At 38.0% G+C, this 25,730-nt stretch overlaps 1 protein-coding gene and 1 long non-coding RNA gene across 5 annotated transcripts in view; one reads left to right on the top strand and one right to left on the bottom strand.

The window, feature by feature from the left end:
- Positions 1-6,972: 6,972 nt before the first annotated feature.
- Positions 6,973-8,887, bottom strand: LOC140697652 (uncharacterized). The gene is made up of 3 exons (XR_012074827.1): positions 8,496-8,887; positions 7,927-8,060; positions 6,973-7,379 (listed from the first exon to the last, which is right to left on the bottom strand). It is a non-coding gene; the product is annotated as an uncharacterized lncRNA (long non-coding RNA).
- Positions 8,888-9,250: 363 nt separating this feature from the next.
- RNGTT (RNA guanylyltransferase and 5'-phosphatase) overlaps positions 9,251-25,730 on the top strand; it is a 198,009-nt gene continuing 181,529 nt past the window's right edge. The window contains exons 1-4 of one of the 4 annotated variants that reach the window (XM_072965592.1): positions 9,251-9,552; positions 18,316-18,425; positions 21,913-22,016; positions 22,108-22,196. In XM_072965592.1, the coding sequence (XP_072821693.1) occupies positions 9,489-9,552; positions 18,316-18,425; positions 21,913-22,016; positions 22,108-22,196 (367 nt within the window). In that variant the 5' untranslated portion in view covers positions 9,251-9,488. The remainder of the gene's footprint in view (positions 9,553-18,315; positions 18,426-21,912; positions 22,017-22,107; positions 22,197-25,730) is intronic. The other 3 variants (XM_072965593.1, XR_012074822.1, XM_006200295.3) reach the window with 3 other exon arrangements.

Genomic DNA, 25,730 nt, shown 5'->3' with positions numbered 1-25,730 from the left:
GGGCTCATCTTTCCCTGCCCTCAGAGACCTTACTTCATCAGCTGTCCACTCTTTTTTCCACTGGCTCTTTGCCATATTCATTGAAATCTAATTACTTGATTTTTTCTATATTAAAAAAAAGAAAATCCCTGAGTCAGGGATTTGGGGCTTCAAGTTACCTGACGGTTTCTGTTTTCCGTCCTTGTTCCTTTTGTGACACAGATAAGCATAGACGTTGTCCGCACGTGCTGTCTCCACTCGCCAGGCCTCCTTCATTCCCTCTCGTTCACCCTCCAGAGCACTGTGATCAGGCTGTGTCTCCATCACGCTGCCGATAGTACTCTCAGCAAGGTCACTGCCTTCTTAAAACCTTTCAAAGACTCCATATTTGCCTCGGGTTAAAGTCCAAACTCTTTCAAGTGGCATGCGGTCACTTCCCAGTCTTCCCTCCCAATGCTTCCTTTGCTGCCTGCACTCCTCTCCCCTGCCTGCTGCCCCAGTCTCTCTCTCTCTCTCTCTCATTCTCTCTCTCTCACACACACACACACAACGAGTTTCCATCCCATAGGACTGCTCGGAGTTCTCCGGAAGCACTGGGACTTCCACCTCTAGACAGCTGTGCTCTGGTGTGGTGTGTGCCCACCTGTGGGAGTGCTGTGAGAGTGCACATCTCTTCCCAGTATGTGTTCGGTGATGTCATGTTGGTAGCCTAAAGTCTTCCCTGGTGGGAGTATTTATATCAAAGACAGTAGCAATATCTACAAATTAGGGCCTTCTTGCTGACCCCTAGGGAGATGGTTATTAAATATTCACCACACACTGTTGCTTCTAGGCCCGTGCACATATGTTCTTCCCTCCCCCCCACAAGTTGGTTCAGCTTAAATGTCATTTCCTTTTGGAAGCTTCTGCTGATTTTTCAAGACTGGGATAGATACCCTTCTCTGTAATTCTGTGGAATCTTGGGCAGCACCCCTACCATGGCAAGTATCATACTGATTTTTTTTCCTGTAACCTCTACTGGCCAAATGAAGTCCTGGAGTTCAGGGAGCGCTCCATGGTGTGGTCCTCCAATCAGCAGCACGGGCATCTCCTGTGTTGCTGGTTAGAAATGCAGACTCTCAGGCTCACTGCAGAGCTATGGAATCAGAATCTGCATTAAAAAATTAGTTACTTATTCTTGGTTTTTTTTGGGGGGGTAACTAGGTTTTAAAATTTCATTTATTTATTTATTTAGTTAATGGCGGTACTAGTGACTGAACCCAGGACCTTATGCATGCTAAGTACCCACTCTACCACTCAGCTGTACTCTCCCCTCCAAAATCTGCATTTTTAACAAGATCTCCAGGGATTGAGTGCATTTAAGATTAAGGCCTTAGGGACCATATAATCATTTTTCAAATGGAAAAACAAAAACAAAAACGAATCAGGGGCCTTGTCTTAATCTTTGCCATTGTTCTCTCTGGGATGGTGTTTGGCACACAGCAAGGTGCTCCATCATGTTTTTAAATGAATCAGCACACGAGTAATTGAAATAATAAGCCCTTTCTATTAAATGATAAGCCTTTTATGGTTCAAGAATGTGTCTTCACACTTTATTGGCAAGCTTCGGACAGGGAACAGGTCAGCAGTCCTTCGGAGTTAGAAATGGGAGAAGCGCATGACTACGAAGCGATCAAATAAAGGATTTGGAGGGCGTGATAAAACTTTTTTGAATCTTGATTATGATGTTTTTTACATAAATCAGTACATATGTTAAATCATGTAAAACTGTATACTAAAAGGAAAAAAAATTGACACAACACTGTAAAATGATTATGAATCAATAAAAATGTAAAAAAAAATAAAAGGAAAAAAGTCTATTATATGATATTTAAAGAATAAAATTACTAAAAATTAAAAAATGTGTCTTCATCTTTGCATGCCCTAGATTTCCAGATTTGAGTGCCATTCTTCTGAGCCTAAAACTAAGGTCCAATTTAAGATACTCATTTTAGAAGTGACCTTTGAAGTTGTGGTTCTGGAAAATCCAAACCTAAAGTTTTGAAATATGTTACCAGAAACTTAAGATTTTTCCTAGCCACCAACCTGCCTCAATGTGCTACTCTTATTTCCTCATTTCTCCTGATACAGTGATGCCAAGCTCACCCCACCTCCTTCTTTCCTCTTCCTTTAGCAACAGCATCAACATGCTCCTTGCTGACAGACTCACAGCACACTGGACAAGAGGTGGAGGAGAGCAGTGTGGTGCAGTGGAAGGCGCTTGGGATTCAGTCAGGAGACACTGGCTGTATTCCTACCTGTCACAACCTTTCTGGAGCCTTCTTCTCTTCCTCTGCAATGGGAAAACATACCTTCCGTATCTCATTCATCGTTTTTGTAACATGAAATGAGTTAACATAGCTGAAAATGCTTTTATAAATTGTAAAGGACTGCATAGAGTAAGCGCAAAATCTCTCAGACAAATGGACCTCAATCACACACTGTAGTTAATAACTTCCTAGCATGTGGAATCTGCAAGGAGATAGAAGAGTGTTCTGAGAGGGGAGCATATGGCTCAAGTGGTAGAGCACGTGCTTAGCATGCAGGAGGTCCTGGGTTCAATCTCCCATACCTCCTCTAAAAATAAACAAACAAATAAACCTAATTACCACCCCCCCCAAAATGAAAAAAGTGTTCCAATATAGTGAGGGTATAGAAATCTAGGGGCTATTTATTTGGGAAGCAGGATGCCTTCCCTGTTTCCCAGTGTGTAATTAGGTAAAGATTATGGTTTTGCACGGCAAAGACATAAAACATCAGCTTCATATCAGATGTCTCATAGGAAATCTGGGCTGATATCAGTTGTGCTATCAATCAGCAATAAAAAAACAATTTATCTAAGAAACAAATGATAAGGACATGTTGGTAGCTGATAACTGGAATAACAAAATTTCATTCCCCAATAGGAGCTGGTAATCTCCAACTAATCTAGACGTTGAAAATGTAGATCAATAACAAGCAACCGAGTTTCTTTCAAACAGCGACTAGTGACTATCTCAAATTGCAAGCATTGCTGCAAATACAAGGCTTGCTTGTTTCTTAGTTTCTTAGTTTCATTGTTCTCAAATGAAAAGGCAGACAGTGTTCCACACAATTTAAGCAGTAGAAGTGAGTTTTTTGTGGCACACAGAAGCGGATTGTTATTAATATCTCTGAAAAGCTTCATGCTTGACAGTAATGTTTAGAAAGCAGTTATTTATTTTTCCTTTTAATTGTTCCAATTTTCTAGTGAAGAAATTTATATAAGCTGCACAGCAGAGGCGCTCCGCTAGTGACTGTTATTTAATCATCTTGAAGGTTAGGCTGATCTCTGTTATTAAGAATTAGGTGAACCGGGGCCAAAGTCAACCTTTGGCACAGGCACCCACATCTGTAATTGAAGAACCTGACTCACTGACCTACTTTCTTGGCCACCAAAGCAGCAGACGGGATTACCTAGTGTTTTGTTCCACCTAGTGGCCATGCATGGTTCAACTTCTGGTTACAGAGAAATTAGCGAGAATTCCAGTTTTATCTTTTAACACTAACACACTCACCTTCTCACTATTGAGAAGAAACAATCCAGTACATACACTTTTAATGCTGTTTGTTATGCTGAAATATTAGGCTTAGGATTCTTTCAAATGTACATACTAATGCAAGATAATAATGGGGTAAGTGTTCTAGGGGGAGGAAGGGTTATGAGAACTCTATTTTCAGCTCGATTTTCTGTAGACAAAAAACAGCTCTAAAAACTAAAGCCTATTAATTTTTAAAAATAGGCTTAGGGTTCTTGTTGCTGGTTGGAAAGTTGAAGACTCTCCTATTTGGAACAGAAAGACTGGAGTTATCCTTGATGCTTCTGTTGATGAAAAATTTAATCAATAAACAATCTAAGACAGTGGGAAGGAATAAATTTGGGAGAGTGAGATTTGCAAATGTTAACCACTGTATATAAAAATAGGAAAAAAAATTTCTACTGTATAGCACAGGGAACTATATTCAATATCTTGTAATAACCTTTAATGAAAAAGAATTTGAAAATGAATATATATGTATATATATGCATGACTGGGACATTATCCTGTACATCAGAAACGGACACATTGTAACTGACAATACCTCAATTTTTAAAAATGCAAAAAATCATCAATGTAAGAAAGAAATGCAAAATTTTATTCGCACCAATTTGAGGATTATAACCTGAGGGCAGTCTTTCAGGAAGCCCTGAGCACTGTTCTCCTATTAGAGGTTAAAGCACCGTGATAGAATTTTAGAGACAAAGGATTGCACATTAAAGTGATATGACAGCTTATTTAGTCCAACAAGGCGAGTAGTGGGTCATTGTGACCTTTTATAGGATTAAGAAAGGAAACTCCATTTTTAATTCTTTAAGGAACTTTCACACTATTCTCTAAAGTGGCTGCACTAATTTACATTCCCACCAACAGTGTAGGAGGGTTCCTTTTTCTCCACACCCTCTCCAGCATTTATTATTTGTAGACATTTTGATGATGACCATTCTGACTGGTATGAGGTGATACCTCACTGCAGTTTTGATTTGTATTTCTCTGATAATTGGTGATATTGAGCATCTTTCCATATGCCTATTGGCCATCTGTATGTCTTCTTTGGAGAAGGATGTAGTTAATTTATAGAAAATAGAGAGATGAGATCTCCTTGCACGCAGGTTTGTAGACTGTTCAGAGTTGGGCATATATTTGCATTCCTGGAACTGGAGTCATTTCACGTTGAGACCTTGTTAGGGAATTGATGTTGTTAAGATGAGGAGGCTAGCAGACTGAGGTGGCTCTGAGGTGGGTCTCCTGCCATGGAAGCCTACAGAAGAAAACCAAAATCTAACCCTGTATATCCCTCCAGGTTAGGAAATGAAAATGCTAAGGACAATCAATCACAGACAGCTAAAGAGGCTTTAAGATCTAGCCAGTCAAATCATTTTTCTTTGCTTCTGTACCTTCTCTATAGAAGGCCTTCGGCTGTCTCCTCTCCTGGGGTGCTCCAAACCACTTCTAGTTTGGCACATCTCAATTCAAATGGGTTTTTGCTCAAATATACTCTTAATATTTAAAAATATGCCTTGGTTTATCTTTTAACAATGTGTAGACATGAATGTGGGCCTTGAGAAGTCTGATCACTGAGGGAATACTTGGAGCCTCAGAGGAGTCCAGGTTTGAAAGTGTGTCACTGAAGAATTTAAACCCTTCAAGCAAACAAATATATGTATGTATATGCATGACTGGGACATTATGCTCTACCCCAGAGAGTGACACATTGTAACTGACTGTATTTCAAGAAAAAAACAAAACAAAACAAAAACCCTTCAAGAAGATTCAGTTGGTAGAAAGGAGGAAGAGAGGGTGATTTTGACTTGCTCACAATGTCTCATTCCCCACAGCTCCTAGTGTTACAGAACACAACCTGGGTCCACACACTCATGTGCAGTAAAGCCAATCTAATGATACCAGGTTGTGGTGAAGGAATGTGCCATGTTTAAGGAGCCAGACAAGGAGTCTGGGACAACGAGTGCTCAAAAACCCCGAACTTCCCAATGGGTTTCAAGGAGGCATTTTTAAAGGCCAGGTGAGGGAGGAGAATCACAGTGTATGTGAACAGCTGGTGCACAATTCTCTGATTGGTTGATGGTGAGGAAATGGGGCAGGGTTAACATTATCCATCCTTAGGCTCCAATAGGTCTAGGGGGCTACATGCTTAGGGTCATCAAGTAGTTAATGTCTTCCATTTGATGGAGTAGTGGTTTCAGCATTTGTATAACAACTTAGGATCAGATACTGTTATCTAAGTACTACAGAGAGGAAGTAAAGCAGAGGACATGGGGCCAGGGGTCTGTCCCAGGAAGGCTCCATACACTAACAATATACAAAAAAAAGGGGATGAACATGGAAAGTGATTTTCAAGGCTCTGTCTTAGCCTCTGACTTTCCAAAAAAACTGAATGGTTCTCTGAAAAAAGAAGACATATAGCAGTCAATTCCTGGGATTCAGAAAAACTTGTGTTTCTGCAAACCTGGACATGACTCCAGAGGTAAGGGTGGGTGTTATGGGTTGAACTGTCCCAAAAGATATGTTTAACTTCTAGCCTCTGGTGCTTGTGAATGTGACCCTATTTGGAAATACAGTGTTTGCAGATGGAATCAAGCTAAATGTGTTTATACTATATTAGGGTGGGCCTAATCCAATAATGACTGGTGTCAAATGAAGAGGGAAATTTGGACAGTCACACATTGGGGGGGATGTCTTTTCCACAAATGTAGAAAATAAAAAAAATCCAGTTTTATTATTGAATATGCACCAAACCAGACTATGACACACATCACAGGCAATCCCCTAATGAGACTGCAAAGAGAGAAATCTCACCCTTTATACAGCCAAGTATACACAATCCATTCCATACATGTTCTCAAGATAAATGATAACTAGTTCTCATGTTAGAGGACTTGGAAGCTTGGAAGCACCATTTGTTATATATTCTTTCATAGTTCATCCTAAATTTACCTGGTAATTGGCTTGGTCACCTGTGTTAGTAAATTGCCATTATCTGAAACGAAAACAGAACTTTCTATCCCTGTGACTCAGCTTGGAATCAGGCACTTTAGGCTAAATTCCCATGATATCAGTCAGGGAGATAGGGGGCGCCATCTCCCCTCACGTTTACAAAGGGATGCTCCCCAGGCCCTAAGAAAAGTTCCTGGGTTGTAAAGCAGGCCAGAGGCTCATTTAGCTGTTGGAATGATTTACATATATATCAAAGTGATGAGGAAGGACTTACAAATACAAGTTTTCTCAAGGAAATGCACTAGGAAAAGGGAGGGGGTAAAAGGTCTCTTTCCTTTTCTGTCAACAGGGAAAATTCAATCTTACTTTCATTTATCCTTACACATCTTTCCTTAGGGACAAAATAAATGTTCCATGGAAGAATTCACCCATGAAGAGCCAATAAAGAGGAGGCCAAGACATATTTATGAGACCATGTTGTGGGTGCCTGGAAGCCACCAGGGAGTCGTGTTAGTCCCCCTGTGGACAACTGTTTTCTCTCTTGAAGAACAGCAGAGATGTGGGATTGAGAGAGGCGATTAGACAGGCTTACTGACCCTGACTGGTTTCCAACAAGGGGTAGAAAGTGCTGGGCTGATGAAAGGCAGGAAATTTCTCTTATCCCACAGCTGGCTCCTTAATTACAAGGGCATAGTCCTACAACAGGACGATTTATGTCCCACAGCTGCTGCATTAATTCCAAGGACGTATCCCAATATCTCTTTCTTTGTTCTCTTTCTTTGCTCTCTCTCTCTCTTCCCCCCCATCGAAGCTTCTGTTTTAGGGCTGGGCTCCACAGGAGGAAAGAGCCTGTAATAGAAGATGTTTGGCACCATCAGAATAAAGATAATGATGGCAGAGCCTTCCAATAAAAGACCCCGTGGCAAGATTGAGGGCTGGAGCTGTCTCGACGAGCTACTTGGCTGACGACTCCCCACTGGAGTATTTTCCTCTCTTTCTGAGCAATAAAAGCAGTTATTTTTTTTCTCACTTTGTCCCTCTGCCTCTATTGAGAATTTTCTCAGTCAGTGGGCAAGGACCCACACATTTGAAGGGGCTTGGCTGGGTGGGCTTTCCAATTTGGAGTTTCCTCTATCCACTACAGGACTAGGCATGATATAGGCAGAAATATTCATCAGGTGAAGGATTCCTGGTAGGGAGAAATTGTCCACTCACTTGGATGCCTCTCGGCTACTCTACCCTCTGCTGTGGACAGAAGGGAGCCACAAAGTCCACCTAGACTGTTTGACACTAAGCATGGCCTAGGACTGAGCTCCCTGGGTCTGAGCAGAACAGTCTCCAAGGGGAGTTGTACCCAGAAGGGGAAAGTGAAATATTCTCCCAGGACCAGGCTCACCTTTTCCATTCTTGGAGTTTTGGGGGATCAAACATTTCACCACTCTGGCCGTGGTCCCAACTCCTGGCAGGATCTGGGTTTGATTTTGAATTTCAGAGAATAGAATTGGGCATCATTTGGGCAGATTGGGGGGTCTGTAAGGAAACGGAGTCTTAAGAAGGTTTTTTTTTTTTTCTTTTTTTTTTTTAAATGTAGGTATGACCTCCCTCCCCTTCGAACAGTGCACAGCCTGTCCTGTCAGCTTGTCAGCAGAGGAGCGATGCTTTCACTGAAAGTTCTCAGCAGATGTAACCAGGAGTGTGACCTAACTCAGGCTGACTCAGAGACAGCCATTGGGCTCTCTATTTCTGGGGGAGAATTCTCCAGGGTCCAGGCATTCAGGGGTTGAGCTGCTGGGCAAGTTCTCCACCGAACTTTTAAAATTCATTCCCTCAAACCTCACACTCCTTCAGTTCAAATACACCACTGGTGCTTAAAACCAACCTGTTACGTCATAACTAATTTGCCAGCATCCAGCTTTATATTGAATATTTTAGCTAAATTGGTCTGATTACACGAAGTCTTCTTACCGTAGTTTGTAAAATGCTCCCAACCACCCCTGCTTAACTTGAAGGGAAAGACCATCGGTTCGGTAAGGCAAAGGAGAATAGCGCCACGTAGTGGTACTCCATTGGGCAATTCCTCCCTCTGCCAATTATACACATTAGTTGCTAATTCTGAGACGGACCCTCTGAGACTCCCAATTACGCTATAAAACTTTGGTCCAGAAATGTACAAACAAAACGCATAAAAATGTTTTGGGATTAATTTAAATATGCTTCATGATTCCTAGAAGTATTCTCCAAAAGAGAAATTCCTCATTTCTTGTGCTCGAATCTCTCGCCCTTGGAATTTCGCTAAAGCTTGTTTCCCTAACCCAAGTCAGGAAGAAATTTCCAAATTCAGAATCAAACACAGATCCTGTCCGGACGCCAAACTTGGCGGAAAAAGGGCGATCAGGCTCTTGAACTATGACAGCGGACGAAAGACCTCTTTCGTCACTAAAACAAATGCCTTTATGAAGTCTGCGGACCAGTCTACGTGTGGAAAGAAGCTGGCTTTCTTTCACTCTGGGGTTTCCATCCGCTGTCTAGATGGAAAAAGAAAGTAAGGGTCTCTCCGCCGGACCCCGTACTGTGGAAGCTGCGCATGCGCAAAGCCACCCTGCGCGCGCGCGCGCGCCGGGATCTGGGTGGGGCGGAGTGAGGGAAGACCCGCCCTCCCTATTTGCCTTGTCCCTCCCATCCCTCCACCGAACGTCTCTTTCTTCACCTTTGACCTCGGAAAGAAGGGGGTGGGGCTTTTGGGGACGGAAGTAGCGATGCATTGTGGGCTCGCCTGGAGTTGATCCTGAATGGAAGTGGCGCGCCGTCGCTGACATTAACAGGTCCAGGCGACTGGGATTCGGACGCAGGCTGGGATTCGGACGCCTCGGACCTCGGGTGCAGAGCTGACCGCGAGGAGGCGGCGGCAGAGGCGCGGCGAGCGTTGATTGAGGGGACGGTTCTGCGCGGCCCCAAGAGATGGCTCACAACAAGATCCCGCCGCGGTGGCTAAACTGTCCGCGGCGCGGCCAGCCGGTGGCAGGTAACTCGGACGGGGGCTGTTGGAGCCCCCGCGCACCGGCAGGCCTGGGGTCGGCCGAGTGGGCGCAGCTTTCGTGGTTCAGTGCCTGGTAGTGGGGTTTCAGGACCGAGATGTGCTTCGTGGATGAGTGTTTGGGAACCTGGACTGGAGGGAGTGGCTCGGTGGGTGGGGGCACTTGTCACTATCCGGTAAGGCTAAGTATTGTGAACGGGAAGGTAGATAAGCGGTTTGTTTGGTTGGAGCTGAAGACCCAAGAACCCAGTGAACAGTCCTTTGAAGCTCAGTCAGGAGTTTGTGAACCTTTCAGGGTTCCCTGAAGGGGAAGGGACCAGTGTTTGTCTTGAGATGGAGGAGGGCGGGCGGGCAGTTTCCCTCGGTGAAATTGGTCAACACTAAGACTGAAGGTTTTTTTTTTTTTTAGTGACTTTTACGGAGATTTTTTTCCATAAAGATGTTTGACACAACAAACTTTAAATTTTAAGTGTACAGTTTGATAAATTTTGACTCCTCACATGAAACACACTTGAAACCATAAGCACAATCAAGATAGTTAACACAATCATTACCTCTCAAGGTTTCCTCTTCTGCCCCTTGTAATCCCTTCCTCCTCAGGCAGCCGTTGATCTGCTTTCTGTCATTAGATATAGTTTGCATTTTGTATACTTTTTAAAATAAATGGAAACATAGTATGTACTCTGTTTTGGGAGGGAGTTGAGATTTTCCCATGTTCTTGTATGTGTCTAGTTCATCCCTTTTTATTGTTGAGTAGTATTCCATTGATATAGATACACCACAGATTTGTTTATCCATTCACTTGTTGATGGTCCTTTGGATTATTTCCAGTTTTTGGCTATTACAAACTAACTTGCTATGGACATTCATGTACAGTTCTTTGTATGGACATAAGTTTTTACTTACCATGTGTGAATTTCTAGGAGAGGAATGGATCATATGGTAGGTGTACATTTAACCTTCTAAAACACTGCCAAACTCCCAAAGTCCGAACATTTTGCATTCCCACCATCAATGTACGAGAGTTCTGTTTGCTCCACATTCCCTCCAACATTTGGTTTGATCAGTCTTTAATTTTAACCACTGTAATAGGTGTTTAGTACTATCTAATTGTGGTTTAATGTTGAGCATCTTTTCATGTGTTTCTTGGCAGTTCACATATCTTCTTTTGCAAAGTGTCCAAATCTTTTGCTAATTTTTAAAGTTGAGTTGTTTATCTTATTTTTGAGTTGTTAGTGTTTTTTATGTATTGTAAATACAAGTCCTTTGTTGTATATGTGTTTTTAGAAGTCTTTTCTCCTGTCCGTGTCTTGCCTTTTCATTCTTTTGACAGTTTCTTTTGAAGTTTTAAATTTTAACTAATTCCAACTTAATGCTTTTTGTAGAGGTGTTTTGAAACAAAAATTAAAGGATTTTGTAGTGAGCTGTGCATACTTACTAATTATGTGCATATCTATAGTATGTCTGCCTAGTTATTTTAAACTATTTGAAGAGAAGATTCTGCAGTCATTTTTTAAAACTTTTTTTATTGAGTTATAGTCATTTTACAATGTTGTGTCAAATTCCAGTGTGGAGCACAATTTTTCAGTTATACATGAACATACATGTAGCCGTTGTCACTTTTTTTTTTGCTGTGAGCTACCACAAGATCTTGTATATATTTCCCTGTGCTATACAGTATAACCTTGTTTATCTGTTCTACATTTTGAAATCCCATTCTGTCCCTTCCCACCCCCTGCCCCCTTTTCTGTAGTCATCTTTTAATTCAGGGTTTCTGATTTTTCTAGTTAGTCAGCTTTTTGTCACATTTTATATAAAATCCTCAGTCAATAAAGCCATATAAATAATGGATAAAAGTGATACTGTAAGGTAACTGAAGCAAGTCTTAGGGTGAGGAAATGTTTTTCTTTAACGAAAAATGGGTGAGGAAATATTTTTTCTTTAACAAAAAATGAAATAATTTTCTTTATGTTCTAACAATTTTTATAGGCATTTTCACTTGTATTGAAAATAATTATACTTGATAGTCATTGTACTTTCTGCTTGAAATGAATTGATTACAGTTCTTTACATTTCTCTTTATAGATCTTACTCTACAGACATTTTAACTTCTTTTTTTTTTTTAAATGGAAGTACTAGGGATTGCACCCAGGACCCTGTGCATGCTAAGCTTGTGCTCTACCACTGAGCTATACCAACTCCCTATTTTGACTTTTCCCCTTGCCATCTCTTAGTATTGAATCCTTTCTTTTTACATGTAGTTCTCTCTGTGGAGTTATGAAGAAACCTCTAAACTTAAATGTCTGGCATCTTTTTTAACCTGGAGCATGCTTCCAGGATCCTTTCATTAGAGTTACCTGCTACACTGATTTGTGAGAAAAACAAAGTCATAAAGCAGGTCTTGTCAGAGTGAATATTTTTTATTTGGAATTAGAAAAAAAGTTTAAAAATTAGAATTTTAATATAATCTGCAGATGGCAAAGACACATACCGGAATACTGACTTCTTAGATGAATGGGACAAGTGTGCTGATGGGGATGGATAGCAGCTGGTAAGGTGCTAGGCTCTAGGCAGCTTTATACTTGTCTAAAAAATGGTGTTTTTAAAAAATAGACTATTAAAAAATTGTCCTTTTTTCCCTCTATCTCCTGAGGATGAAGGGTCAGGAATAAAAAGTTTTTTGTTTTTATTGTATTGGAATATTTTGACACCCAAAAGCTAGACTGTTAGTTACTGTGCTCAGTGAGTCACTAAGCTCATCTGTCTGATCAGTTGTGGGTCCTGGACAGAACCCCAGGCCTCCTGAAACCAAACTGAATCTTTACTGATATTCAGTTCTGTGTTGGCTTTTGATGCTTATTAGAAAGTAAAGTGAATACAACATAAAATTTTTGATAAGTCTCTGAATTTCCCTTAAAATTCTGTCTCTCTGTGTCCTAGAAGTGTTCATGCCACATTGTGTATTTTGGATATGCAGGGTTGGCAGTATTTTATAGTAGCAGAACAAGAAATGCTAGCTATATTCTTATAAACTTTAGCGGAAAATGAGGAATCATACACATTCCCAGTTTCTACTTCCTGTTTTCTTTCTCTTATTTTGTTTTCTGATGATAAAAGTAATTCCTGCTTATTATATAATTTCTTTGCTATTTTGCGTATTTAAGAAAATGTGTTAAGACTGCTTAAATTTTCTCATTGTAAGTACTAGAAGTTCATGATTTTCCTGAACCAGAAAGAAGATGGTACTAATTATAAACAGTAATTTGTTCCACCATGAAGTCACCTTCTCTAATTAAACCACACTTCCTGTGAGAGAGCTTCTGGAGATAGGGCCAAGCTTGACTTCTGAGGAATTCCTTTTTTCTCCTTCTGAGTGATAGATTTCAGGTGAATACTTGAAGAAAACAGACTTCTCATTTCTTAAAGATGGATTATTCAACATAAAATTATTTTGTATGCACTGTGTGTAAAGAACTTCAAAACTAACTGGGAATATAAATATGATACAGTTTTATGATAATAATGATGACTTTGAAGTCATTTTACTTAGAAATATTTGTGTCTACTTTGTGCTGGTTTTTGGGACTAGGGAGATGATTAAGGTATAATTCCTCACCTTAAAGAACACATAGTTTCATGGAGTAGCAAACCATAATTTTAAAACACAGTTCTGTTGTAACAAGTGCGGTAATGACTCTATTATAGAATATTATGGGATGCAAGAGGTAATAAACCTAATTCTTTGTTTGATGTTAGGGAAAAAGGGGCTCAGGGGAGGCTTCCCAGAGGAGGTGTATGTGAATTATCTTGAATAAATAGAAGTTTCCTAGATAGTTTTTTTTTTTTAAAGGACTTCTCTTAGGATGATGATGGAGAGATAGCTTGGACTTAAAATGCAGATGTGGATATGAGGTTGGAGAGTATGAGCCAGATCATATAGGCTTTAGGGTGTGATGAGGAATTTTAACATTTATATACTTTTAAAGTGCACTGGCAAACCATTGCCATTTCTTAAGCATTGGGATGAGATGATTTGACTTCAGTTCTAAAAAGCTTACTTTAATTGCTCTGTGTTTAATGATTTGAAAGAGACAAGAATGGAAGTGGAGGGACTAGTTAGGAACTTGTCACGGTAGTCCAGGTGAAAGATAATGGTAATGGTTTAGAAGTAGAGTTGCAGCAAAGTAGGCTGATTTGAAAGATCAATTAGGGAAAATGGAAAGGACTTGGTGTTGAATTTAGAGTGAAAGAGAGTCAAAACTTTGTCCTAACTTTCTGCTTATGCAGTGGGATGACTGCTATCATTAAGGTTATTGTAGGGGAAGTAGGTTGGAAGAGGTATCCTTTAGATCGTGATTGCTCAAGCAGAGATGTTGAGTGTACAATTGGGTATATGGTTTGGAATTCAAACAGGTTGGAGTTGTACGGTTAAGGATCATCAGCCTAAAGACAATATTTAAAAACACACTTGTTGGTTAGGTGGGGTAAGTAATGCTGGTTTCTCTCACAAACCATTCTCCATACTCAAGGGTTCCCATCAGTTCCTATCAACATACTGTCTTTATTTCTTGCTTATAGCACAATGCCTTGTGTGTTAGGCAGCCTTCCTGGGCAAGTCTTCTCCAAGTGTTGACTCTCTGGGCTCTTTCCTTCTTATGATGCTGTCCTCTTAAACTTGTGACCTCTAAGGTTGCCATGGAAAGGAAAGAGCAGGAATGGATGATCTCTCAGGGGGTTTGCTCACCAACTTTGGTGGTGTTATATCTCACTCCTTCCCATATCCCACTGGCCACAATCCAGTCACGTGGCCCTCATCTAACAAAAGAGAAGCTGAGAAATGTAGTCATTCTGTGTGCTGTGGCAGAGGAAAATAATTAAGAGTTTGGTGAACAGATAGCATTGTTTCTGCCATGCAGTGGAGAAGATCTTCTGGGCAGAGAATGTAGAAAGAATAGAAGAAAAGGTTCCAAGATGGAGCCTACAAAACCTGGCATTTAGAAGTCACTTAGAGGAAAAAGAGGGAACAAAGAAGTTGAGAAGGAATAGTCAGAAATTGGGAGTGGTGTTAGGTGGGTGGTAGAAACTGAAGGAGTCTGGTGTCATGGAAGCCAAGAGAACTTTTCAAGAAGGAAGGAGTTATCAGAAGTATGAGATGCCTATGAGATGCCTGTGAGATTTTTAAGATACTAGGAAAGTTGGTAACAACATGAAAGGGAGGAAGGGTTGATTGATGGTCCTTGAGAAGGCAAAATGGAAAGGAGTCCAGAGAAGAAGGGAAGGAACTTGCCTTTAATGGGAGGAAGGACAAGGGATGAAAGAGAAAATGGACTCAGAAACAGAAAGGCTTATAACTGCAAAGGTGAGGCAGGTTTCTGCCCGATGGGGTGAGGTGTTGTTAAATAGCAGTTACATCCATGGGCTATATGTCCATATTACCAGGGCTTTGTTCTCTCATTTACTAGAAGTGTGACAGTGGGCAAGTTACTTAATCTCTCTTGCCTTCGTTTCCTCATCTGTAAAATGGGGATAATAACATTATGTACATTTCCATTAGGAGTAAATGAATTAATTCTGTGTAAAATGTTTTAAACCGTGTCTGATATGTGTAAATAAAGTTAGCTTCAGTTTCTCTTTACCTTTTCTTTTTAGTGAGGTTTAACGAGAAGCTGTCAGTTGAAAAGGGGGTGGAGGAGCTTGTATATTTTACAAATGAGGAAAAGATATGAAACAGTTATTTATCATAGGATTGCCTTTGAGATGGGTGATTATGATTTATAGTGTTGCCCATCTCCTGTGCTGTGAGATTTCTCTAGGAGCCTTGAGCTGCAGAGGTGTGGGCCCAAAGAAATCAGGTGGTTGGGCTTATTAAGGTCTGGGTTTTTCTCAGGAGAATGTGACTGAGTAATGGGGGAGGAGCAAGGAGGCTAAGGATATTTAGAGGAAACAGGATAGGACCTCTAAGACTACTGGGATGAAACATCTACCATATTATTATTTATTATGTTTATTGTTTGTGGTTTATCTCTCCCCAATAGAAAGTAGGCTCCGTGAGGGCAGAGATTTTTATCTGTTTTTTTCTTTTCACTACTGTATTCCAGACACCTAGAGTAATGCCTGGTACATAATAGGCACTCATTAAATGTCTGTTAAATAAACTAAATGAAGTATCATAATCTAGGTAAGGTGATGGTGGAAGTGATAAGAATTGGTCAGATTCTGGATATATTTTGAAGATAGGTCTGATAGGATTTGCTGATGGATTGGATGGGGGGTGTGCAGGAAAGAGACGGGTCAAGGATAACGCTAAAGGTTTTTGCCTGGGCTTCTAAAAACAGTGGTGTTACCATTTGCTGAGATGGGGAAGACCAGGAGAGGAGCAGCTTGTGGAGGTTGAAGATTGAGAACTCAGATTTGGATATAAGCCTGGGATGTCTGTTAGACATCAAGTAGAGACCAAGTCAGGTAGGCAATTTGATATTTGAGTCTAGAGTTAAGGGAGAGGTTTGGCCTGGAGATACACATTTCTGAGTCATCAGCACATTCATGGCTTTTAAAGAAGTGAGACTAGATGAGACACCAAAGGAGTGAGTGTAGATAGAAAGGGTGTGTAAGGACAGAGCCCCGGGATAAAACAGAGGGGTCAGGGAGATAAGAGGGAGCCAGTAAAGGAGACTGAGAAGGAGAGGCCAGAGGGAGAGAGGGGGAAACCAGGAGGATGTAGGATCCTGGAAGCCATGTGAAAAAGGTGATTCAGGAGCTTCCTCTTGAATTAACAATGATCAATTCTTTGAGAACTGAGAATTGACCATTGGTTTTAGCAATTGTGTAGGTTACTGGTGACCTTGAGTAGTTTTGAAGAAAATAAAAATAGAAAAAATGGTTTTTTAATGAAATTTAGGTTACCATCTCTGGACAGATGTTAAGATTTCACTTAGATAATATTTTAGGTAGATATTCTTACTGATTTTATGGTATTTTAGAATACTGACTTATATGCTAAAATAGGTGGTTTTAAAATTGGTTATGTAAGATGACTTCCCATATGCTTATATGGTGGTTCAGAAAAAAAGGCCAAAATTAGTCAGCCTTGCTGAAATTAGAATCACTGATAGTTGTTTGGAGAGTGATTTTGGTTACTATGCTTCTTAACATGATCCTTTTCCTGAGGTGTCTCAGGTCCATAAAATGGAGAGCGTTCCAATTTCATATTAAAATAGTGTAATAGGAATTTTAAGGAATTGATTTAATTCACTCCATTATCAGTTTTCTAGTACCATTATCTTTAAAGGTTTTGCGGCAGTAACTTTATTTTTTTTAATTAAACTTTTTTTCTTAAATGAAGTATAGTTGATTTACAATGTTGTGTTACTTTCTGGTGTATAGCATACTGATTCAGTCATATATATATACATTCATTTTCATATTTTTCATTATAGATTATTACAAGATATTGAATATATTTCCCTCTGCTGTACAGTAGGACCTTGCTCTTTATCTATTTATATATAGTAGTTTGTATCTGCTAATTCTAAACTCCTAATTTATCTCTCACCTCCCTGCCCCTACCCTTTTCCCCTTTGGTAACCGTGAGTTTTTTTTCCTATGTCTGTGAGTCTACTTCTGTTTTGTAAATAAGTTCATTTGTATCATGTTTTAAGATTCCACATAAAAGTGATATCATATGATATTTGTCTTGGTTTTTCTGACTTCACCTAGTATGGTAATCTCTAGGTCCATCTATGTTGCTGCAAATGGAATTATTTCATTCTTTCTTATGGCTGAATAGTATTCTAGTGTGTGTGTGTGTGTGTGTGTGTGTATCATGTCTTCTTTATCCAGTCATGTTGATGGACATTTAGGTTGTTTCCATGTCTTGACTATTGTAAATAGTGCTGCTGTGAACATTGGGATTCATGTATCTTTTCAAATTAGAGTTTCCTCTGGATATATGCCGAGGAGTGGATCATATGGTAACTCTATTTTTAGTTTTTTAAGGAATCTCCGTACTGTTTTCCATAGTGGCTGCAATAAATTACATTCCCTCCAACAGTGTAGGAGGATTCCCTTTTCTCTGCACCCTCCCCAGCATTTTTTGTTTGTGGGCTTTTGAATGATGGCCATTCTGACTGGTGTGAGGTGATACCTCATTGTAGTTTTGATTTGCGTTTCTCTGATAATTAACAATATTGAGCATCTTTTCATGTGCCTATTGGCCATTTGCATGTCTTCTTTGGAGAAAGGTCTGTTTAGGTCTTCTGCCCATTTTTTGATTGGGGCTTTTTTTTTTAATTATTGAGTTGTATGAGTTGTTTATATATTTTGGAAACTAAGCCCTTATCAGTTGCATCGTTTGCAGATAATTTTCTCCCATTCTGTAGGTTATTTCATTTTGTTTATGATTTCCTTTGTTGTGCAAAAGCTTATAAGTTTGATTAGGTTCCATTTGTTTGTTTTTGCTTAAGGTAATAACTTTTTAGTGTAGTAGTTTAGAACTTAAGAGTCTTTATGGAAGTTCCATTCACTGGTAATTTTCTTTTGCTGTTACATTTGATTGTCAATTTCTAGAATTTATGTTGTCCTTAAAGGTTCCAAGGCAGTACTTTTTAAAAGTATAGTGTAAATTGAGAGTGTTTCATGAACAGTTCCATTTAAAACATTGTAAGAAAGTGATTTTGAGAATTGCTAGTTACAGAGTTTTAACCTGAAACATTTTTGTTAATGAAAATTGTTATCCATCTTAATGTTGTTTAGGAAGATTCTTACCTCTGAAGACAATGTTGGGACCAAGGTATGATAGTCAAGTTGCTGAAGAAAATCGGTTCCATCCCAGTATGCTATCAAATTATCTAAAGAGTCTGAAGGTAAGTATCAAAACATTTTTAATACTGCTTTAACATATTTTCTCTCTCTTTTGTTCTTCAGGTGACTTTTTAAAGTAAACCTTTTTATTTTGAAATAATTAGTTGACTAAGAGGAAGTTGCAAAAATTGTACATAGTGTTCTGTGAACCTTTCCCCAGCTTTTCCCAATTGTGACAACTTACATACTGTACTACAGCATCAAAAGCAGGAAATTGATGTTGGTACGGTACAGGTGTTTTATATATATATATATATATATTTTTTTTTAATTGAAGTATAGTTAGTTTATAGTGTTGTGGGTATAGTACTGTTGATTAGATTGTAGACCTGATTTAGTTTTTACATTCATTAATTTGTATGTATACGTATATAGTATATAGTTTGACCTAATGTATAGATTCATGGTGATAGTTACAGAACTGTTCCTTCTCCTTAAAAGAACTCCCTCATGCTAGGCCTTTAGAGTCAGACCCTCTTCACACCCCCATCCCTATTGGCTGGAAACTCATAGCTAACCTATTCCCTATCTCTGTAGTTTTGTCATTTTGAGAATGCTATATAAGTGGAATGATACAATATGTGACCTTTTGGGATTGGCTGTTTTCACTAAGCATAATGCCCTTGAGGTCCATCCAGGTTATTGTATGAATCAACAAAAATTTTGTTCCTTTTTATTGCTGAGTATTCAGCTGTATGGATGTGCCAGAATTTATTTAACCATTCTCTTGCTGAATGGTTAAATAACAATTTAATCAATTTGAGTTGTTTCCAGTTATGGGGTATCGCAAATACAGTTGCTATGTATATTCATTAGAAGTGTTTATATGAACGTAAGTTTTCATTTTTCTGGACTGAATACCCAAGCAGTCGTACCATACCCAATGGTATGATGATTGCGGGCATGGTTAGTTTTACAGGAAATTGCCAAACTTTTTCTAGATGAAAGTTGTGATTTTAAATGTTATTCTGACATGATACTAATTATATTAGCTTCCTAGGGCTGCTCTAACGAATTACCAAAAACAGGATGACTTAAAATAGCAGACATTTATTCTCTGACAGTCCTGGAGACTAGAAGTTCCACATAAAGGTGTTGGCAAGGTTGGTTTGTCCTGGAGGCTGGGAGGAGAGTCTTTTCCATTCTTTACTCCAAGCATGGCCAGCAGTGCTTGGTATTCCTTGCTTGCAGCTCCTCAGTGGTCTCTCCTTCATTCTTGACATTCTCCTGTGTGTTAGTATCCAAATTTCCCTCCTATAAGGACACAATAATCCAGTATGACCTCATCTTGATTATATTTGCAAAGACCCTCTAACCCTGTTTCCAAATAAGGTCACGTTCACAGGGAGTTAGGACTTGAACATATGTTTTTAGGGGGCATAATTCAACCCATAACACCAACCATCGTTACTCTTCTATTTTATACTCTTGGTAGTCTGTTATTGTATGCTATATTAGTACATTCAAATATTGGTACCTATTACGTGCAAGGTTCCTATCATGGGATAGTGAACTTATCACTTGGTTTTTGGTAACCTGTTACTCATTCCTACTCTTTGGGTCTTTATTTATTTATGTATTTTTATTTTAGCTCACTTGTAAACTTTCAATTTTTAACCTTCACTATTAATTACATGTTGAAAGTTATACTTAACATTTATAGAGCATTAAATATTTCCCAGGCAGAGTGCTGAGAGCTTGGGCTTGGAAGCCAGTTAGTCTGGGTTTGAGTTCCAGCTTGCCACTTACAGCTTTTGTGGTGAAGTTGTGTAATCTCTTCATGTTTCAGTTTTCTCATTTGCAAATAAAATTAATGCATATAAAGCACATAGAATACTGCTTGGCACAGAGTAAGGACTTCATTTAAATCTCAACAACAACTGTATGAAGTAAATTCTATTATTATCCTTATTTCATGGATCGGGAGTCTATTAAGAGAAATAAATTTGTGTGTGTAATAGATGTATGAATGTATGTATATACCTACAGATACCTTCACACGCAAACACATTGTTCACACAGACACATCACATGCACATATACACATTTATACATATATGTGGGCTCAGGGCGGCTTAGTCACACAGTACAGTTTCTCAGTTTCCTTAGCCAGAATATTCGTATGTATTTAGAAAATTCATATTTTCTTGCTCATGTCCACTTTTCATTCACTTCTTATTTTGGGCCTGGAGACAAACAGCATGGATTCTAATTCTAACTGAGATACTATATTATGGCATCTAAAGCTTTGTGTGTGGCAATAAGATCACTGCAGAAGCTATGTTGGAAAAGGGAAGAGAAGTAGGCTCAGGGGTAGAGATTGCAAAAAATGCCATCAAAAGTACATTTCCTGTAAGTGCGAGCTTGCTCGATTGGTAGACCTGCCCCTTATCCATACAGGACCTGAGAAATTGGGAGGAATCAACAGAGCACATTAAGGCAGCTAGTTGTATTTTAGAAGCACATAATTTTGTCTGTTTTGTGATTTATGAAATTTAAATATTTTTGCCATTTTTCCCCCCATGACAATGGAATTGAATTTTTCTGTAGACTAGTCTCCTTTAGGAAAAGCTGACAACAGTTACTCAATAAAATCAATAGCAACAAAAGAGAGAAAAATAACAATTTAAAAAGTACACATTGTTTTTCTTGCCATTCTTCTTAGAGAGTATATGCTTTAGAATGAGGTGGAAGATATGTGGCTTAACTGTTCTTTTACCTTGCACAGTTCAGGTGTGCATTTCTTAGTGAGACTATCTTGCTAGGCTGAATGTGATTCTAGTTGTTAAAGATTTCTCAAACCTATGGCCCCTGGACACAAACCAACTACTTTAGTCACTGCTCAATGGAATAAATAATGATTTTGTTTCAATACAAGAAGAAAAACTGGCTGAGAAATGGGAATGAGTCTTCAGTGAGATGCATAAAAATGGCCATGTGTCCTGTTCTTTATTGATTATTTAAGGGATTTACAAGGGAATTTTGACTGTGCACACTTTTTACCCTACATCCTCACTTTAGAATTTAACTGCCTAACAGGTAGTATAGTGATGTGATGGCTGCTTGGAGTGTTGATTTGCTGTGTGCCTGGAGCTTAGGTTGGCTGTATTTCAGATAGAGGCTATCCCTGTTCTGGCTTCTTGTTTAATAATCACTGGAATGGCAGATGCAGAAAACTATATTAGCGTTTCGTTTTTAGGTAAACTTTTGTAATGTTGAAGTGGAGTCTTTTGCTTATGTTCTTGTTTCATCATTATTTAGGGCTTAATTTATCTCACTTAGTGCCTGCCAAAGTTCTGTGCTTTGAATAAGACCTGGGTAAGTAATGCTTTCATTGTTAATAGTTCATTGCCAGAGTGAACGTACAATCTCCCTCAGTGGAGCTGGATGAACTGGCCTCAAATATTGCCATTCAGTCAACTCGTTTTGAAACAAATTCAGTTACGAGTAAATCTGCCCTTTTTTCTTCCTTTCTTTCTTTTTCTAAAGGTTAAAATGGGCTTGTTGGTGGACCTGACAAACACTTCAAGGTTCTATGACAGAAATGACATAGAAAAAGAAGGAATCAAATATATAAAACTTCAATGTAAAGGGTAAGTCATGTATTAAGTTTCTTTAATGATGAAACCTTTCATTGAAATTTATAATCTCTTCTTTTAAAAAGGAATGTTTCTGTATTACTAGACATGGTGAGTGCCCTACAACGGAGAATACTGAGACATTTATTCGTCTGTGTGAGCGGTTTAATGAAAGAAACCCACCTGAACTTATAGGTACGTTGGCTTTACCACTGTTGAATGTTTTATTTTGTGATTGGGTTTCCATTCTCTTTTTCACAAGTGAGTTGGTAAGTGTTTTTATTTTTTCATTTTTATGTAATCACCAAGAGTGTTTATTAGAGTAGTAGACTAACTTTTGTGAGCTATAAAATAGATGTATTTTTGTAATTTTTATATTTTTTGAGATAAAGCCACAATAGTCCCTTTTCAGTTGTACTGTACCTTAAACACTATATATTTAATTTTTATAATTTTGGATTTTGCACTGTATGTATCATTCTGAACTTTCCTTTTTTCTCTTATATTATATTTCTGAGCATGATCCATGATGATGTATGTAACTGTTGTTTATTTGCTGTGGTGTAGATTCCATCATATGAATATACTATTAGTTTATCTTTTCTCCTGTTGATGGATAGTTCTTTCAGCAGATATATGTTGATTGCTACTTTTTGCCAGATATAGATTCTTAACACATCTCAGTGGAGAAAACAGAAAATAGGGATTGGTGGGGGTGGAGGGAGGGAAGGCAGGCAATAAACATAAACGTAATAAATAAGTAAATGTTCTTAAAACAATTATTACTTAAAGTATTTGTGTTATTTTCAGTTATTTTTTACTATTATAAACAATGTTACTAGGAGTGGTTTTCTAGAAATTTTAAGGTTTATGATTTTTAGCTTTGATTCTTTGTTCTTTCTGGTATTTATATTGGCATATGATTTGAATTGAGGATCTAATTTAAATTTTTCTATATAGTCAGTCATTTGTTTCAGCACAGTTTATTGAATAATTTTTTCTCTATAGTTAGATGCCATAAATTAACTTCTTATGTGTACTGTTGGAAATTTTTTCCAGTTCATTTGCCTTTTAATCTTTTTGCTAATATTTAAAAACTCTTGTTGTTAGTATATTTTCTTTTGTGATTCCTTCTTTTTAAAATTTTAAGTAGCTAATATTTTCCCCATTTAAAGAATTGACTGAAAAAATTTTAGGAATAGTAAAATTCAGGAGATAAAACAGTTGGACACAGATAAATAAGAAAACATCAATAATTTTTCTGCAAATAAACAGCAACTAGTTAGAATATATAGTTAGAGTGATCTCATTAATATTAATAATATTGGCTAACATTAAACATTTCCTCTCTGCTAGTCACTCTGTAAATCACTTTATATACACTATCTCATTTTCTTCTCAACACTGTTAGGTAGATATTGTCACCCTCATTTTATAAGAAACAGGCTTGAGAAGGTTAAGTGACTTGCTCAATGTCATTCACACAATTAGTAAGAGTTAGAGTTTAGATCAGATCCTAAGTAATCTGAGTTGAGAGTTTACACTCTAAACTACTTCTGTCTTCTGTAACAGAAGTACAAAACACCAAGGAATAAAGTTATTAAGAAATGTAGAAGTTCTTTAGTAAGAAAAATGTACTTGGATATTAAAAGATTGAAGCAATAGAGAGATTGTTTTCAAATTAATTTCAGATTTTTAATGTAATTCTGAGCAAAATCCCAATGAGACTGGAAGAATTACTATGAAGTGAATTTCTATTTGTAAAATCCACTTCCTCCATTAAGTCAGTAAATATTTATTGAGCTCGGAAAACAATTGTTTGGCAGATCATCAGGCAAGATTATGAGCAAGAAAAAATTTGAAAAACAAAAGAATAAGGGGTTTTTCCTTACTAGTTATTAAAGCATATGGTAAAGCAGTGGAAACTACAGTTGTTTCCTGGTGGTAGAGATGGAGGGGGAGGGTGTGATTATTCAACAAATGATGTTAAGCCCCTTAGCCAGCTATATAATAAAATATATTTTAGGTTGTTCATATATTTTTGAAAGGACCCATAGTAATACAGGGGAAAATATAGGTCAGTATTTATTTAACTCTGAGGTAAGAAAGGATATTCCAAGTATATCATCAAAGGCAGAACCCATAAATAAGTATTTTTTTAGGAGTGTTCCTGGACCACCTGCATCAGAATTATCTGAGGATCCTTATTAGAAATGCATGTTTTAGGGCCCCATCCTGGACCTGCATAATCAAAAACCCTGGGAATGAAGCCTAGGAATCTAACTTTTTTAAAAACAAGGGTTTGTGCCTTCTGAAACAGCCTATACTCTATGTAGTATGTATCTTTAAATAGATCTACCTTTACTCCAAACAACCGAAAACCAAAAAGAAAAAAAAAAAAACAAAACCACAAGGGTCTGAGGTAATTTTTACGTACACTTAAGTTTGAGAACACTCAAGAATTAATGTCTATCAATGATAATAGTAACAGCTGCTATTAATGAATGCTTATTATTTCCCGGCAGACTTGGTGGGAAACTTTAAATGAACAAATGAAGGAATGAAAGAATGCGGTCTTTTCACAACCACTCGGTGTAGTATGTGGTGGTATCCCTATTTTACAGATAAGAAAACTGAGCCTCAGAGAAATTAAGTAGGTTGCCCATTGTCACACGTCTAATAAGTATTTGAGCCAGGTTTGTAATCTAGTTTCTGGCTTCAAAGTCCAGATCTTTAATTGCTTGCTACACAGGTTTCTAGATTGACCACATAAAAGAGAGGAAAACAAAAAAAGATTTTATTTTACAAAATACAACAGAAGCAGAGCAAAAAGATATCTGACAAATTTGGAGCAATATTTGAAGCATATATATGACAAATTCAAAGTTAATATTCTTATAGACAAAAAGATTTTACAATACAACAGGCAAAAGAGGCATTCCTCCATAGAAAAATATGGAAAACAATGGAAGTGTAGTTTATGAAAGATGAAATATAAATAGCCAAGAAACATGAAAAATTTTTCATTTTTACTTCTTAACGAGAGATACAAATTAAAATATGTTGTTACCTTCTCCCATCAAATTGGCAAAGATTAAAAAAAATATAAAGTTAAGGATTGGATAAAATGGGTATACACACACATTGTTAGAGTATTAATTGGTACAGCCTCTCTGGAAGGACAATTTGGTGATATTTCTCAAGATCCTTTAAAGTGTTCATACACTTTGTCTCATCAAGACTACATCTAAGAATTTATTTAAAGGAAGTAGTCAGAGATGGACATAAAGATATATGTGAAAAGAATTTAATCACAGCTTTGTAATTAAAAAACTGGAAACAGCTTACATATCTGATAGAAGCAGATCTTTATATTGTACAGTATGAACAATTATTTAACAGAAGAATAATATTATGGGAATATATGATATGATATTGTGATGTGTATACATATTTACACATTCACATGAATATATGTAACAAATACCTATATATTTAGGATACAACTAGAAGATATACAGCCTAAAATAGCATTGAAGCGTTTATTTGATTAATTGAAAACAACTTTTTTCATTTGAGAGCAGCCATTGTAGGGGTAAATGCTAAATATACTTGAAGAATTCAAGAAGAATACCAAGACATCTTAACATCTGGAATCGGATGTCATTTCAGAAGGATTAACACTCCTAGGTTTAGGAAAACACATTGACCCTTGTTATAAATTGTCCA

This window comes from Vicugna pacos, chromosome 8 (genome assembly GCF_048564905.1).
Source record: "Vicugna pacos chromosome 8, VicPac4, whole genome shotgun sequence".
NCBI classification, from domain to species: Eukaryota; Metazoa; Chordata; class Mammalia; order Artiodactyla; family Camelidae; genus Vicugna; species Vicugna pacos.
Note: the sequence above shows the minus strand (reverse complement) of the source record. Positions and strands in the feature narration are given on the sequence as shown.